Source organism: Loxodonta africana, chromosome 18 (genome assembly GCF_030014295.1).
Source record: "Loxodonta africana isolate mLoxAfr1 chromosome 18, mLoxAfr1.hap2, whole genome shotgun sequence".
In the NCBI taxonomy this organism is placed as follows: Eukaryota; Metazoa; Chordata; class Mammalia; order Proboscidea; family Elephantidae; genus Loxodonta; species Loxodonta africana.
Genome location: NC_087359.1, coordinates 73,258,623 through 73,274,636, shown reverse-complemented (window position 1 = coordinate 73,274,636; position 16,014 = coordinate 73,258,623). Strand labels below are relative to the sequence as shown.

The 16,014-nt window shown below is 41.9% G+C and overlaps 1 protein-coding gene across 3 annotated transcripts in view; it reads left to right on the top strand.

Annotated features, from left to right (window-relative positions):
* LOC100670921 (myosin-8) overlaps window positions 1-15,746 on the top strand; it is a 28,980-nt gene extending 13,234 nt beyond the window's left edge. For all 3 annotated transcript variants that reach the window (XM_010596612.3, XM_003416927.4, XM_010596611.3), the window contains exons 17-38: window positions 11-128; window positions 482-605; window positions 741-877; window positions 2,350-2,605; window positions 4,470-4,712; window positions 4,805-4,981; window positions 5,066-5,211; window positions 5,295-5,385; window positions 5,472-5,861; window positions 6,757-6,883; window positions 7,313-7,431; window positions 7,559-7,755; window positions 8,849-9,032; window positions 9,116-9,281; window positions 9,380-9,504; window positions 10,408-10,716; window positions 11,734-11,937; window positions 13,184-13,309; window positions 13,401-13,571; window positions 13,765-13,869; window positions 14,483-14,578; window positions 15,597-15,746. In XM_010596612.3, coding sequence (XP_010594914.2) covers window positions 11-128; window positions 482-605; window positions 741-877; window positions 2,350-2,605; window positions 4,470-4,712; window positions 4,805-4,981; window positions 5,066-5,211; window positions 5,295-5,385; window positions 5,472-5,861; window positions 6,757-6,883; window positions 7,313-7,431; window positions 7,559-7,755; window positions 8,849-9,032; window positions 9,116-9,281; window positions 9,380-9,504; window positions 10,408-10,716; window positions 11,734-11,937; window positions 13,184-13,309; window positions 13,401-13,571; window positions 13,765-13,869; window positions 14,483-14,578; window positions 15,597-15,746 — 3,761 coding nt within the window. The remainder of the gene's footprint in view (window positions 1-10; window positions 129-481; window positions 606-740; window positions 878-2,349; window positions 2,606-4,469; window positions 4,713-4,804; window positions 4,982-5,065; window positions 5,212-5,294; window positions 5,386-5,471; window positions 5,862-6,756; window positions 6,884-7,312; window positions 7,432-7,558; window positions 7,756-8,848; window positions 9,033-9,115; window positions 9,282-9,379; window positions 9,505-10,407; window positions 10,717-11,733; window positions 11,938-13,183; window positions 13,310-13,400; window positions 13,572-13,764; window positions 13,870-14,482; window positions 14,579-15,596) is intronic.
* Window positions 15,747-16,014: the final 268 nt, after the last annotated feature.

Sequence of the window (16,014 nt, the reverse complement as noted above, 5' to 3'; positions counted from 1 at the left end):
ATGTTTTTAGGGGCCATGGAACACGAACTTGTCCTGCACCAGCTGAGGTGTAATGGTGTTCTCGAAGGCATTCGGATCTGCAGGAAAGGATTCCCAAGCAGAATCTTATATGGGGATTTTAAACAAAGGTCAGTCTCTCTTTATTTTATTTCACTAAATGCCATGAATATTTTATCATTCTTACTATTTTCATCTGTTCATTGTATTTCATGTATCCCATGAAGTATACATGGTGAAGTCAAAGAACATATTCTTCTGGTAGCAGGGCAGAATAACAGGCTAGAAGAAGAGGTGGTATTTCTCAAAAACAGGAAGGAGGCATGCGTTAGTGAGAGTATGATTTACTGTGGCCTATCTGACCAGAAGGGACACTGGATTTTCTACTTGCATTTTTTCTGTCAGATTTTTATCGATGACTCTTTTTGAAGTCATTTGTTTGCATATGGGATCCTGATCCTTCTTTCTTTGTTTACCTGAACAGGTACAAGGTTTTAAACGCAAGTGCTATTCCAGAGGGACAGTTCATTGACAGCAAGAAAGCTTCTGAGAAACTTCTTGCCTCTATTGATATTGATCACACCCAGTATAAATTTGGACATACCAAGGTATAAAACCTGTTGCCATCAAGTGGATTCCGACTCATAGTGACCTGTTATTTATCTGCACCTGATCGAGATACCGTCTGCCATTTCTGTGTCTCCTGTAGTATGGGGATGATTTGTGACTCTTTCTTCATCCAGGTTTTCTTCAAAGCTGGCCTTCTGGGTCTCTTGGAAGAAATGAGAGACGAAAAGTTGGCCCAGATTATAACAAGGACCCAAGCGGTCTGCAGAGGATTCCTAATGAGGGTGGAATATCAGAAGATGTTGCAAAGAAGGTAACAACCGTACAGAAGATCAGGATTCTATGGGTCCCTTGGGGACTTACACTCAGCTTTCCTCATTCGTTAACTCTGCAATCCTGTGCCTAATATATGGCTCCCACCCAGTTCAGAAATTGCCCCTACAATACTTCAGCCTTTGCTTAACCCCTTACACCTGGATTTTCTCTAAAACTTCTCTCCTGCCTCCAATTTCTCCCTTCCCATCCATCTCACATACAGGTGCAGGAAAAATGTACAGTAAACACTACCTTCATTGTGCCACTTCTCAGTTCATGGCTGCCTGACTCAAGGCTCTTTCTATTTCCCTGCTCGTTTGTCATTTCCGAGCACATAACCTTTTCCAGCCAGGCTAAACAATATACTATCTCCTAGCCTCATATCTGCACACATCCTCTCCCCTCATCCTAATTTATCTATTTACCAATTCAAGACTTCCCATTCTCCTTTCCCTAATTAACCTCACCCTGCGCTCTCCACCTAGTACTCCTGCACGCTCTTGCCCTACACACACACTGTGCATCGATTTGCTCCTCTGTGCTTCTTTAGGTACTGCGTTATAAGTGTTCCCAAGTCTTTTCCATGGGTCGACATTATGTTTTGTTGTCTTAGCGTCTGGCTTCTGAGAGTTGCAGTTCTTATAAAATTGGACCCGCAGAAACAGAATTTCCATTTTAACAGGCCTGAAGAGACACACACATTGCCATCAGATAGTCAAACATTGCCAGTCTATTGCTATCATTTGCAGCATGGGTATCTTTTATTATTAGTTAAAAATTGCATTTAACAAATTTTGGAAGTAGAAGAGCACAATCCATCCTGAATGCCCTGAAGATATTACCAATCTAGTTGTGCAAGTAAAACTGAGGAACTTGAAAGAATTTGAGAGAAACCAAGATAATATTTGAAGAAGCTGACAAGAGAAGTGTAGAGAGTGGATAACTTATTGGCGATCAAAATAAAGGGAGAGGCTTCCAGGAAGAGCTGATAAACCATAGCCCAATTTAGGTGAGGCAATGCAGAAAGCAACCTATGCCATTTCACAGTTCCTACCTGTATGCTGACGGTGGAGCGGCACAATCAGTTTACAGCTGCCACACCCACTCCCAAATCGCTAATGTTGTCATATGTCATAACGATCGTAAGAATGGTACCTGCTGCTCATATGGTCAAATTATTCACCCTCTAAAGGCAGCTGCTTTGTTAGTCTGACAGGGACTTGAGAACACAGAATTGTTGAGTATCAAGTTAGCAAAGTGGACTACTGAGTGTGTAGTGTGGACACTATGAGTGTGAGTGTGCAAGTATGTATGTGTGTTTATGTGTATCATCATGCATATAACATATACAGAGTTAGACGTGTGTGTGTGTGTGTGTGTGAAGTGTTCTTTAAAAGGATTCTATGTGTAGTAAATAATAATTACATACCTAACAGAACAATCGACACTGAAATTTGTATGGCTTTTCAGGGAAGCCCTTTTCTGCATCCAGTACAACATCCGTGCCTTCATGAACGTCAAGCACTGGCCCTGGATGAAGCTGTTCTTTAAGATCAAGCCCCTGCTGAAGAGTGCGGAGACCGAGAAGGAGATGGCCACCATGAAGGAGGAGTTTGCCAAAACCAAAGACGAACTCGCCAAGTCAGAGGCCAAACGGAAGGAACTGGAGGAAAAAATGGTCACTCTCTTGAAAGAAAAAAACGATCTACAACTCCAGGTCCAATCTGTGAGTCCTCTATTCCGAACGCTTCCCGTTACTGACAGTTTCGTTATTACGCTTTAGGTGCAAGTTTACAGAGCAAATTAGTTTCTCACGCAAAAATTTATACAGAAATTGTTTGGTAACATTGGCTGCAATCCCCGCAATGTGTCAGCACTCTCCCTCTTTCCACCTCGGTTCCCCGTTTCCATTCATACTAATGGTTTTTTTGGAACATACTCATTGAACTTACAAAAGTCTTTTCCTTGAAAAAAAAAAAAAAAAAAAACTCAAGTTGCTTTTTTTGGTATTTCACTAATCTTTCAATATTTCTACAGGGAAAGTAAGGCACAATTATTTCCAAGTTACAAATGGAGACGGGGAGATTGAAGAATTTATTCAATATTATTACAAAATTTAACGGCCATGAAGGAAGGAGTTTAAATCCAAGGCTCCCAAATCTGTTGAGTTTTATCAATTTGCCTTGGGTGCTTCATCCCAACCTTTAAAGTATACTCTATTTTCCGAGTGCCAGTCTACTAGATTGTATTTAGACTCAACAAAGAGAGTATTCTTTTGTTCTCTCAGTATCTCCTACCCACAACCCCCAAGAATTTAGCAGTAAATTTACTTGAGTTTACTTGAGCTGAGCTACCAGAAAATGTGCCCTTTGTGATCCTTCCTTTGAGACATGCCTGATGTTCTTAAGACCTCTGTTTAGAGGGTAGGTTTGGCACCAGAGCTCTAGCCAAACCCAACCTCCTAGTTCCTTGGTTCAAAAAGCCCAACACCAACAATGCCAAGAAACCTGTGAAAGGGGTAAGTTTTCCTAAATTTTTAAGCTATTTGAACTTTTCCTTCTGATAGCTTTTACTTCTCTGAAGGTTACACTTTTCTAGAACCATAGCCTCTTCATCCTAATCAGCTTCACCAGAGTTATTAACAACAGTCAGTAAATATTTATTGAATGCGTTTACTGTTAAAAATAAAAGCAAAGGACCCCTGGGAAGTCCCCATTAGCATCCATGTAAACATTTTAAAATTTTAGGCTATTAACAAAGTGAACACTGTGAAATTACAGAAAATCTCCAGTCCAAAGTAATCTAAGAAATTAGTGGTTCCACTGATTTTTATTTGACTTCTTTAATTAGTCATTTGTGGAAACTTTTTTGAACTATGCAACTTCTCAGGATTACATGTTCTTATACATTCTAAAATTAATTTTGAGACTAACAGGTAATTATTTAAATGAAAATTTTGCAGAATTATAACACTACTTATGGACTATCAGGAAGATTTTGAGTACTTAAAGATGCTACACAGAAAGATATCCAGAGGCATTAAATTATTTCAGTTTTCTTTCTTTTGCTTTTCTTTTTTTAGTCAATCAAGCAAATAGTTATCTGAAGGGGGTTAAAAATGGCCAGAACCAAAACTAACCAGTTGACTAAATCAAAATCTTTGAATTTTACAGCTGAAAAGCTCTTAGCAATGATTTATTTCAACCCCCTGATTTACATATGAGGAAGCTGAGAAGAAGTAAAGGAAAGCAGTCTGCCCAAGGTCTTATATCTTGAAGCAATATTGGGACAAGAACCCAGGTTTCCTTTTGCCCTATCTAGAGATCTTTCCGCTCATGTACACACTGTATTTTTAAACAATTGATCACAGCAATTTAAGCATTTTTTAAAACTAGTTTGCTTCTAAAGCTGTAAATAGTCTCACTTCTCTTCTCATTAGCTACATTTCTCCAGGCCATGTAATGTTGAGTTATGTTTAATACTCCTACTGAAAAGTTTATCAATATTCAGTAAACGCTACCATTTTGTACAAAGAACAAGTTCAGGGTAAGTACCAATCTCTCTAAATATCTTCATGTCTCTCTCCACAGGAAGCTGATGCCTTGGCTGACGCAGAGGAAAGGTGTGAGCAACTGATTAAAAACAAAATCCAGCTCGAGGCCAAAATCAAAGAGGTGACAGAGAGAGCCGAGGATGAGGAAGAGCTCAATGCTGAGCTGACGGCCAAAAAGAGGAAACTAGAGGATGAATGTTCAGAACTGAAGAAAGACATAGATGACCTTGAGCTGACATTGGCCAAGGTTGAAAAGGAGAAATATGCCACAGAAAATAAGGTATGAGTCATATTCTGCTATACTATGTAGAGGTTCTACCATCCAACTGAGCTGCTTTATAACAGAGATCATTTCTTTCTTGATTTTTCAAGGTAAAAAACCTCACAGAGGAGATGGCAGGCCTGGATGAGACCATCGCAAAGCTTACCAAGGAGAAGAAGGCCCTCCAAGAGGTGCACCAGCAGACCCTGGATGACCTGCAGGCAGAGGAGGACAAAGTGAACACCCTGAACAAGGCGAAAACCAAGCTGGAACAGCAAGTGGATGACGTAAGTGCATTTTAAATATCCTTTTGAAAAAAAAATTTTTTTTAATGTATTTTCCATTTTAAACATATTTTACTTTTTCATTAGCTTGAAGGGTCTTTAGAACAAGAAAAGAAGCTTCGCATGGACCTAGAAAGAGCAAAGAGGAAACTGGAGGGTGACCTGAAACTGGCCCAAGAATCTACAATGGATATAGAAAATGACAAACTGCAACTTGATGAAAAGCTGAAAAAGTAGGAGCTCCAGAAAAGAATTCTATGTGACATCATCTTCCAATTCATACGGGTATTAATATGTCTTGTTCTTCTGTCTAAAGGAAAGAATTTGAAATCAGCAATCTGATAAGCAAAATTGAAGATGAACAAGCAGTAGAAATTCAACTACAGAAGAAAATCAAAGAACTGCAGGTGAGTTGTCTACCTCTGCCTTCTCCACAAACCAGAAAAACTGAAAGTGGGTGAAGTTCTTAGTAATGTGCCTGTGTCACTCCCAGGCCCGCATTGAGGAGCTGGAGGAGGAAATCGAGGCAGAGCGGGCCTCCCGGGCCAAAGCCGAGAAGCAGCGCTCTGACCTCTCCCGGGAACTGGAGGAGATCAGCGAGCGGCTGGAAGAAGCTGGAGGGGCAACTTCCGCCCAGATTGAGCTGAACAAGAAGCGGGAGGCTGAGTTCCAGAAAATGCGCAGGGACCTGGAGGAGGCCACCCTGCAGCATGAGGCCACGGCGGCCACCCTGAGGAAGAAGCACGCGGACAGCGTGGCCGAGCTCGGGGAGCAGATAGACAACCTGCAGCGGGTCAAACAGAAGCTGGAGAAGGAGAAGAGTGAGCTGAAGCTGGAGATTGATGACCTTAGCAGTAACGCAGAGGCCATCTCCAAAGCCAAGGTACCCAATACTGTCTCTAAATCAGGGTAATTAATAATCTACAAGAACACTCATTGAGCTCTGTCATTAAACATTGTTTGCAGGCAGTTTATAGCACTACCCTAATATTTTCTACTCTAATATATTCCATTCTATTTCTTTCTTTCTTTTTTTTAAACAAGCTCTCACCAGTTCTACTAAGAAAAACTATGCCCCATTTACTTTTGGCCAGCATACTTATGATATTGCAATTACCTGGATCAGTGACAGCCAGTGTGCATACTCCGTGCTGTTTTCCACACGCTGTGCCCAATTCAGTATTACCGCCACTGCAGTGATGGACACCCGTTTGGCTAACATGGCGTAGGACTTTATCTCAGACTTCCTCAAGGCAAGGATGTTGTTGGAAAGGATGACCAGTTTCGCCTTGCCTTGCCTGATCATCTTCAGAGCCTACTTGTGCCAAGCATGTATTTTCCACTTTTCATAATGAGTTGGCGTCTAGATTTGCTCGACTCCAGCGGCTTTTTCATCTTCTTTGTGGACACCATCTTCCTGCCTTAGGTGCAGGAAGGGCCCCTAACCAACTGTAGCTGCCAAGATGGCCAGTGAGGGAGAAAAGCTCTATTTCACTTCTTTAAATGCTGGGTATGACCCATTAGGATGATTTCAAAATTTACTTTAAACAGCTGCCCATATGATGAAAATAAGTGAATGGTCTCCAACAAAGACCAGTTTAGAGACATTGCGCACTCACCGTGCTAGAATTCTGGCATCTTCCACAGAGTTGACATCATCACTTTCTACTCACACTTGACATAAATTTATTCACTCTAAAAATCTTCTAGGAATCAAGTTTTAACTTTTTTTTCATGCACTCTCAGTGTCTCATCTTTCATTGCCACACGTCTCATAGGGAAATCTTGAGAAGATGTGCCGCACCCTAGAAGATCAAGTGAGTGAACTTAAAATAAAGGAGGAAGAGCAGCAGCGGCTGATCAATGAACTGACGGCAAAGAGAGCGCGCTTACAGACGGAAGCAGGTAAAGACATCTTCTCTGGGTCTTGCCACTGTGTACTAGACAAAAGTGATGCCAGGGGTCCTGAATAAATAACAATATTTCCATTTTAGAGGGGGATGAACAAACTATCAGAATTTCCCAAGCAAGTCAGAAAGAAAAAAAGCAAGAATGAGCAGACCACTTATTACACTCCTACGGCAACCCTGCTTTTTAAACTCTAGTTCTAATCAGTTCTATAACAATATTAAGAAGCAAATAAGGTATATAAACATATATATGTACATATATATACACACTATATATGACATATATGTCATATATATGCATCTAACATATGTATCATATATGTATATACATAAATGCACACACACATATATATATGCTTTAGGCTTTTGTGTGTGTGTGTGTGTGTTTGCCATTTACAAATTCCTTTGCTGCGATTATTCTCAGGTGAATATTCCCGACAATTAGACGAGAAAGATGCTTTAGTCTCTCAGCTTTCAAGGAGTAAACAAGCATCCACTCAGCAGATGGAGGAGCTGAAACGTCAGCTAGAGGAAGAAACTAAAGTGAGTTTTACCAAAGATCTTCTTGTCTAATCAAATCGAAAGTTGTACATTTCGGTTCTGCTTGAGGTGTGCAAATTAAGGATCAGTGAATAAAAGAATTTAAATCACTGAACTGGTACTTCTACAGGCCAAGAACGCCCTGGCCCATGCCCTGCAGTCCTCCCGCCATGACTGTGACCTGCTGCGGGAACAGTACGAGGAGGAGCAGGAAGGCAAAGCCGAGCTGCAAAGGGCGCTGTCCAAGGCCAACAGTGAGGTTGCCCAGTGGAGGACCAAATATGAGACAGACGCCATCCAGCGTACAGAGGAGCTGGAGGAGGCCAAGTATGTGCTATGAACTCGGGAAGAAGAAAAAGACATGGTCTCTCAGCTGCCCAACTCAGCAACTCCAGAAGCAGCTGTGATGATGTTGATGAGGAAGAAAATAATAGTAATAACAGAGGATAATATTTACTAAGTGCATACTACATGTCATGTACTATATGTATATTAGCTCGTTTAGTTTTCAAAACAAATTCATGTCGTTATTGTTTTACAGATGAGGAAATTGAGGCTATGAGAGGTTAAGCAACTAACCCAAGGTTATATGGCTAATAAACTGTACAGCTAGGATAGGAACCAGACACTCTGATTCCAGGGCCCACCTTCTTAAGCATTACAGTAGACAGACACATCTCTTAAAACTCATGTTGGAGGCCACCATACTGCCCAAAATGCCCAGGGCTGATCTACGTAAAGTAAACCCTTAGTCTCTGTATAGACCACAGGAGACGTTCTTTCAGCATCAGGGCTACGGGCTTTTGTGTACCTTAAGGATATATACTTGGCACATAATTCAAAATGAAACAAGAACCCGGAAAGGGAAAACCCCTGTCCTTGCTGAAACTGCAGGAATTGTCCTTATTTATCCATTAATTTCCTTCTCTGAAGATGGCACAAATTTATACGATTAGAAGAAACTGGTTATTCTCTAGGGGAAAGGTATATAAAATGAAGTGGAAAGTCTGGGACAACAGATGAGTGTGCCCAGTATATATTTACCCAATGAAACATCTAGTTAGCCTCAAATCCTCTTTGGAATGAGATGGGATATACTGAGTTAACCCTTCTCCACAACCATACTCAACCAGAAGTCCTGAAAATCCTGAATTGCTGAAGGTAGTAAGACACATACAATGGTGCAACCATGGTGGCCTCTAGGAATTCAGTAGCATACCAAGCACTTGAACCCAGCTGTTCATCACTTTGGACCTTGTTGCGCAGTGTATCAATCTAGAAAGCAGTTCTAGCTGCCACAGTTTTGAAAACAGTATGTTATATGCCATTGTACACTCAGGAATGTAGAAAGGGGCCAAGGAGGTTATAGCATTGCTCCTGTTCTTGGACACTCTCCTTGACTGCCTGGCTAATCCATCAGGAAGAAGCTGGCCCAGCGTCTGCAGGATGCTGAGGAGCACGTAGAAGCCGTGAACGCCAAATGTGCTTCCCTTGAAAAGACGAAGCAGCGGCTCCAGAATGAAGTGGAGGATCTCATGCTCGATGTGGAAAGATCGAATGCTGCCTGTGCAGCTCTTGATAAGAAGCAAAGGAACTTTGACAAGGTGACCAAGATGCCGGTTTAAACTTGTAAATGTTTTTACTTGGTCTTTCTCTTTGTGTAGGCTGACGATTTATTGTTTTTCAGGTCCTATCAGAATGGAGACAGAAGTATGAGGAAACTCAGGCTGAACTTGAGGCCTCACAGAAGGAGTCCCGCTCTCTCAGCACTGAGCTGTTCAAGGTGAAGAATGCCTATGAGGAATCCCTGGACCAGCTTGAAACACTGAAAAGGGAAAATAAGAACTTGCAACGTGAGAGCTCTTGAATTTCTCTACCCCATGTAGACCTGGCAGAACCTTTCCATTTTGCCGTACATCTGACTACATTTCCCCTGTCTAATCACCAACAGAGGAGATTTCTGACTTCACTGAGCAGATTGCTGAGGGAGGGAAGCAAATTCATGAGCTGGAGAAAATAAAGAAGCAAGTAGAACAAGAGAAATGTGACATTCAGGCCGCCTTAGAGGAAGCAGAGGTATGTATTATTAGGTTGTGGGATAAAATCAAAGGCCAACTGGTGAAAATACTTGAAAGAGAGCAATGGTGCTATGAGACTGAGACATGATTATGGAGCTGGTGAGAATTTAAACGCTATAACCTTTATGAAGGATAAGATGACAACAGCTACCATAAGCTGTAAAAATGTAAATACTCTGGTCCATTAATTCTATTTCTAAGAACCCATTCAAAGAAAATAATCTTAACTAGAGGCAAAGCTTTAAGCACCATGATGTCCAATCCAAAAACAAGAAATCAGCAAATTATGGAACACTCACAGAATGGCATTTTACATAGCCATTAAATTTAATTAATATAGGGAAATATTTACAGTAAAGAGTAATTTTTAAAACAAGACACAATTTGCATATACAGTGCAATTTTGGTAATGTAAAAATATATGGACCACATTAAGATAGTTATCTCTGAGTGGAAGGACAGTGGGTAGGTTTTTTCTTCTGTTTTTATGTATTGTCCCCACATTCTACAAGGAACATATATTGTGTGATCAGAAAAAAATACATATGTTTTAAAACTGAGAGTTTCTATACCAGGAATAAATATATCACACATAAGCATTTTAACGTGTAAAACAGATCAAGAGTTCATATTTACTACATCTAGGTTCAATAATATAATTTTTGTTCTAATACTGTTTGTATAGCACTTTAACTTTGACAAAGCACTTTCATTACAGAGCTGCCCTGTATAATCTGTGACTGAATAAACAAAAGACTGATTTACCTAGCAGGCTCCTGGAACTATTGTATCTACTTTGCAAAATGAGACAAACTGATATTAATAAGAATTTGGCTCACAAGGGAACATATTCCAAATATTCAAGTTATTTCTATTATTAACTGCTCACTGTTTTGTTAAGGCTTCCCTGGAACACGAAGAGGGGAAGATCCTGCGTATCCAGCTTGAGTTGAACCAAGTCAAGTCGGAAATCGATAGGAAAATTGCCGAGAAAGACGAGGAAATTGAGCAGCTCAAGAGAAACCACATTCGAGTGGTGGAGACAATGCAGAGCACACTGGATGCTGAGGTCAGGAGCAGGAATGACGCCCTGAGAGTCAAGAAGAAGATGGAGGGAGATCTGAATGAAATGGAAATCCAGCTGAACCACGCTAACCGCCTGGCTGCTGAGAGCCTGAGGAACTACAGGAACGCCCAAGGCAGCCTCAAGGCAAGTGGGTTCACACTGGCCTCTTAGATAAATCTGGAAAGCTGCCTGTCTTCCATTCCCCAAAACTACACCCGTTTGTTAAATCATCCGTTTTTTTCTCTAAACAAATGACACAGCTAATAGCATGGAGCCCTGGTAGCACAGTGGTTAAGCGCTACAGCTGCTAACCAAAAGTTCAGCAGTTCAAAATCCACCAGGTGCTCCTTGGAAACCCTATGGGGCAGTTCTATTCTGTCCTGTAGGGTGGCTGTGAATCAGAATCGACACAACAGCAACTCTTCTTTTTTTTTTTAAAATAGTATGGCGAGTTAAATATACAAAGAACATAGTACATTTAAAGAAATTTTATGTAGAAAAAACAGAAGCACAGATATTAAGGTATGATTTGAAAGAAAGCGCACAGACTTGGGCATCAAGACAGGCCTGAGGCTAAGTCCCAGTTTTGCAGCTTATTAGCTGCCTGACTTTGGACAAGTTATTTAACCTTTCAGAGCCTCAGTTTCCTCTTCTATAAGAATGAAACTACCCACTTCACAGGGTTACTGGAGGATCAAATGAGGTAACAGTATTTGATACTTGGTAGAGCATACAGAAGGAGCCCTGGTGGCACACTGGTTAAACACTCAGCTGCTAACCAAAAGGTCAGCAGTTCTAATCCACCAGGCGCTCCTTGGAAACCCTAGGGCAGTTCTACTCTGTCCTATGAGGTCGCTATGAGTTGGAATCAACTTGACGGCAACGGGTTTGGTTTTTTTGGTACAGCACATGGAAAATGCTCCATAAATGACAGACATCAGTGACACGCACATGAGGATATAACCAGTTACTGGCAGAAACAGGAAGGGGATCCATTATCTCCTGACAACTCTCTTTTTCACCCTAAGCTTGCAACAGCACCATTCTCATCTAAATGACAGGCAGATCATTCCTGTTTGTGGCACCAGCACACTCTCTCAATTCATCTCCTGGGATGTTCACATCACAGTACCTAAGGCATATGTTTCTTTCCCTTAACAGGAAACCCAGCTCCACCTGGACGATGCTCTCCAGGGCCAGGAGGACCTTAAGGAGCAGCTGGCGATCGTGGAGCGCCGGGGCAACCTGCTGCAGGCCGAGGTGGAGGAGCTGCGGGCCTCTCTGGAGCAGACAGAGAGGAGCAGAAAGACCGCAGAGCAGGAGCTCCTGGACACCAGTGAGCGCGTGCAGCTGCTGCACACCCAGGTGGGACCTCACGTCCAACAAGTGCCTGTGTCGTGTCGGGTGGGAAATCCTAACTGCAATACAGAAGTGCCCTGCTTTTGTAAACGTGTCCGTGTATGTAAAAAAGGAGGAGGGATATGCTCTAAAACATTAACCGCAGGTGTTTGGGGATAGGATTATAGGTGACTTTTCTATCTGCCTATTTGTCTTTTTCACATTTTCTACCAAAAAAAAGGGGGGGGGGGAGCGTTGAATGTTACTTGTTCATTTAAAAATTAGGTTTGGCTCTTTAGATTATCTTGACCACCAGGATGTAGACTAAGCCTGAGTAAAAGATACCTACTGATTCCGGGGTCTGAAAAGAAGGCGTCACATCATGCTTCACGCAGTGCCTCTCAGTAGGGGCACTTCGGCACTTTCCACAGGCCAGGTCTCCTTGTGTCCACCGTCCCTGGGCCTTGCAGGATATTTAGCATCCCAGGCACGCACAGGCGTATTAGTAGCATCCCCTAGTCATCCTGACAACCAAAAATATCCACCCCAAAATGTTTCCAAATGCCCACTGAGGAAATATTGCTTCCCTTTGAGACCCAATGGGTTGAAATTTTAAGAAAATGAGTATTCGGTTGAGGATTTTCAAGGAAGAAAACATGAAAGAAAGTTCACAGAAAATAGACTCCTACTAGATGAGGAACTCCAAATGCCAGACACTTATAAAAAGAACCTCTTCTGATATTTCCAACATTTTACAGCTAGGATACTAGTGATGTCTGGCTGAAATAGAATTAAAAGAGTAATTAATGAATTTCCACAAATATAAACATTCTTAAACCTCAGAAGTCCTTATGTATAAATCAGATGGACATTAGGGCAGGGGGGAGGTTAAAAAAAAAAAAACCCACTGCCATCTAGTCAATTTCAAATCATAGTGACCCTACAGGACAGAGCAGAACTGCCCCCAAAGGATTTCCAAGGCTGTAAATATTTACAGAAGCAGACTGCCACATCTTTCTCTCATGAAGCAGCTGGCGGGTCCGAACCATTGACCTTTCAGTTAGCAGTCAAGTGCTTCACCACTGCTCCACGAGGACTCCTAGGGGAGTTGGTTACAACCTTGTAAATGATTAGTATTTTGTACTGAGCAAATATTTAAAGTTTAGTAAAATGTTGTCATCAAGGCACTTGCAAAAGCCAACACATGAGACATCTGTGAAATCCCAAGAGGACAAATTGCAAATCTTGTCATTTCCACTGCCTATTTTAACAGAACACCAGCCTGATCAACACCAAGAAGAAATTGGAAAATGATGTTTCACAGCTCCAGAGTGAAGTGGAAGAAGTAATTCAAGAATCCCGCAATGCAGAAGAGAAGGCCAAGAAGGCCATCACTGACGTGAGCAAGAGGGGCATTTGTCTTTCTGATACGTGTGCACTACCTGCCATTACCAGGTTTCATTACTTCCTTGGTTTAATTTGCTAATTAGGCAGCCATGATGGCAGAGGAGCTGAAGAAGGAGCAGGACACCAGCGCCCACCTGGAGCGGATGAAGAAGAACCTGGAGCAGACGGTGAAGGACCTGCAGCACCGTCTGGATGAGGCTGAGCAGCTGGCCCTCAAGGGAGGCAAGAAGCAGATCCAGAAACTGGAGGCCAAGGTGGGTATCTCAATCCCTCTGAATCTTGGAAGGGAAGAAATTCACTCCCTTTACCCTTCTCTCCTGCTACATGTTGACTCCTACCCTTGTCCTGGGGCTGGGGTTATCCACTCAATACCTTCAGTAGGTCCTGGGCTAATTAATATCCCCAAGACTGACTGTATAAGCTGTTTTGTTTCGGTTTTGGCTGCAGGTACGTGAACTTGAAGGAGAGGTTGAAAATGAACAGAAACGTAACGCTGAGGCTGTTAAAGGTGTACGGAAATACGAAAGAAGAGTGAAGGAACTCACCTACCAGGTAAGGTGGAAGAGCTTTCTAGAATATCCATACTTCCTGCCCAGAAGGAAACTGAAAACCTGGTGACTACTTATGTGGCACTCACAAACAGATACACATTAACTTGGTGTACATAAGGGGCACATGACACAGTTGCTTCTCATAGACCTATACTGAGCTAGGAAGATCAGGGACGCCTTTAGGAAATGGCATAAGAGAGAAAAGAACACGGGTTTTAAAGTCAGATAGACTAGATATTAGTCCTAGTTTGGCCTCTCTTGCTTTATGAACTTGGGTAAATTACTCAACGCCCTCCACCTTAGTTTTCTCATCTGTAGCATAGGGATAATGGCATCCACCTTCCACCGTAGGGAGGTAAGGATTAGAGAGGATGTACGTAATTCCCTAATACACTGCCTGGCACACAGTAGGCATTTCACAAGAGGTGCTGTTAGCCACTGTCAAGTCAGCCCTGACTCCCAAGACTAGCTGCTGTTAATACTATGAGGGAAGCCTCAGAGCTGGCCAGGTTTACTCCAGGCCCACCAGCCATCACACCAAAGTGATTTATTTTACCACCTGTGGTAGGCTCATTTCTTTGGGTTGAATGCAGATCATGTTTTGAAACTTTCAGTCTGAGGAAGATCGCAAGAATGTTCTCAGGCTGCAGGACTTGGTCGACAAACTGCAGGCAAAGGTGAAATCGTACAAGAGACAGGCTGAGGAGGCTGTGAGTATCTTTAAGCCTTTGAGTAAAGACGCAAATTTCTTTGGGGGTAAAAACTATATTAAAAGAATGTGTCAATGAGAAAGAAGGAGACAGTAAGAATACACCACTCGTATTTTAAGGGGGATGCTTTTATGAGTATGAACTTATCCCCAAGTCCTAATTACAGAATAAGACCTCAAAAGAAGGTCTTTTTATTATTAAATAACTTGTAACGGTTGGGGGGAAGGGAAAAGAAAGTTCCAAATAACCCACTTTACTTGATAGCTACAAAAAATATACAGTAGAACGTCTAATTACCAACACGACAAATATTCCTGCCCCTCTAGAAATGCCCAAAATCAAGCGTTCTCAAACTCCAAACATCCCTTTACCCCACTGACTCCTTCGCCCACTAGCAGCACCACCAGCAGAGGCTTTCTCTGCATTTGTTGTAGCTACTGTAAGGACGTGTTGGAAGATTCTCCAGAGACACTTTTTTCTAGTTGTCCCCCTAGTCTTTCAGACACCTCGTGGTAGGTAGTGAGTTGGTAGGAAGGAAAGAAAGAAAAAAAGAAAGGAAAAGACACAAATGGCAATAACGCAAACCGATAGAGACAGACTTTCTTCCCAGCATCCACTTTTCCCTTACTCTATATACCAGAGTAAAAATATATGACAAAAAAAATTTTTAAAGAGAGATTTCCTGTAAGTTATAACTTGACCTTACATTTCCTTGCTAAAGTCCATAAGGGCACACAGGTCTCTTCCTCCTTTCCACCCAGTCCATACATCATGAACGGATTTCACAAATGTATGGGTTTGACTTAATAAGGTTGTCCCCTCCATTTCAAAACGGTTTCTTCTTTCATTCATTAAAGTAAAAAAAGTAATTAAGTTACAAGTTCTGTCCAGATTTGAAGTCATATATGGCAAACAGACAATAAGATGAAGTACTTGATTTGAGGAAATCATCCTGTCTGGTGACAATCACAATGAGAACCACAAAGTCTTCTTCTCACAGTGTTATCTCTGTTCTCAGGAGGAACAATCCAACGCTAATCTTGCTAAATTCCGCAAGCTCCAGCATGAGCTGGAGGAGGCCGAGGAGCGGGCTGACATTGCCGAGTCCCAGGTCAACAAGCTGCGGGTGAAGAGCCGGGAGGTTCACACAAAAATCAGTGCAGAATAAACACACCTGCCTAACACTGACAAGTGGCTGAAGAAATGCACAAAATGGGCTACTTCTGGTCACTTGCTTTGTTACGTTTATTTTTCTCTTACTGTCAAATAAACAAAAACAATGGTAAATTTATAAAATTAACCAGAGTTGTTTTTTTTTTTTTTAATTTGCAAAATTACTCTAAATTCAGTTCTCACCTTGTTATTACTGGCTTTGTAGAGCATTCAGTATTTATACCTCCACCACCACCCAGCATCCCTTTCTCTCTCCGCCCTAG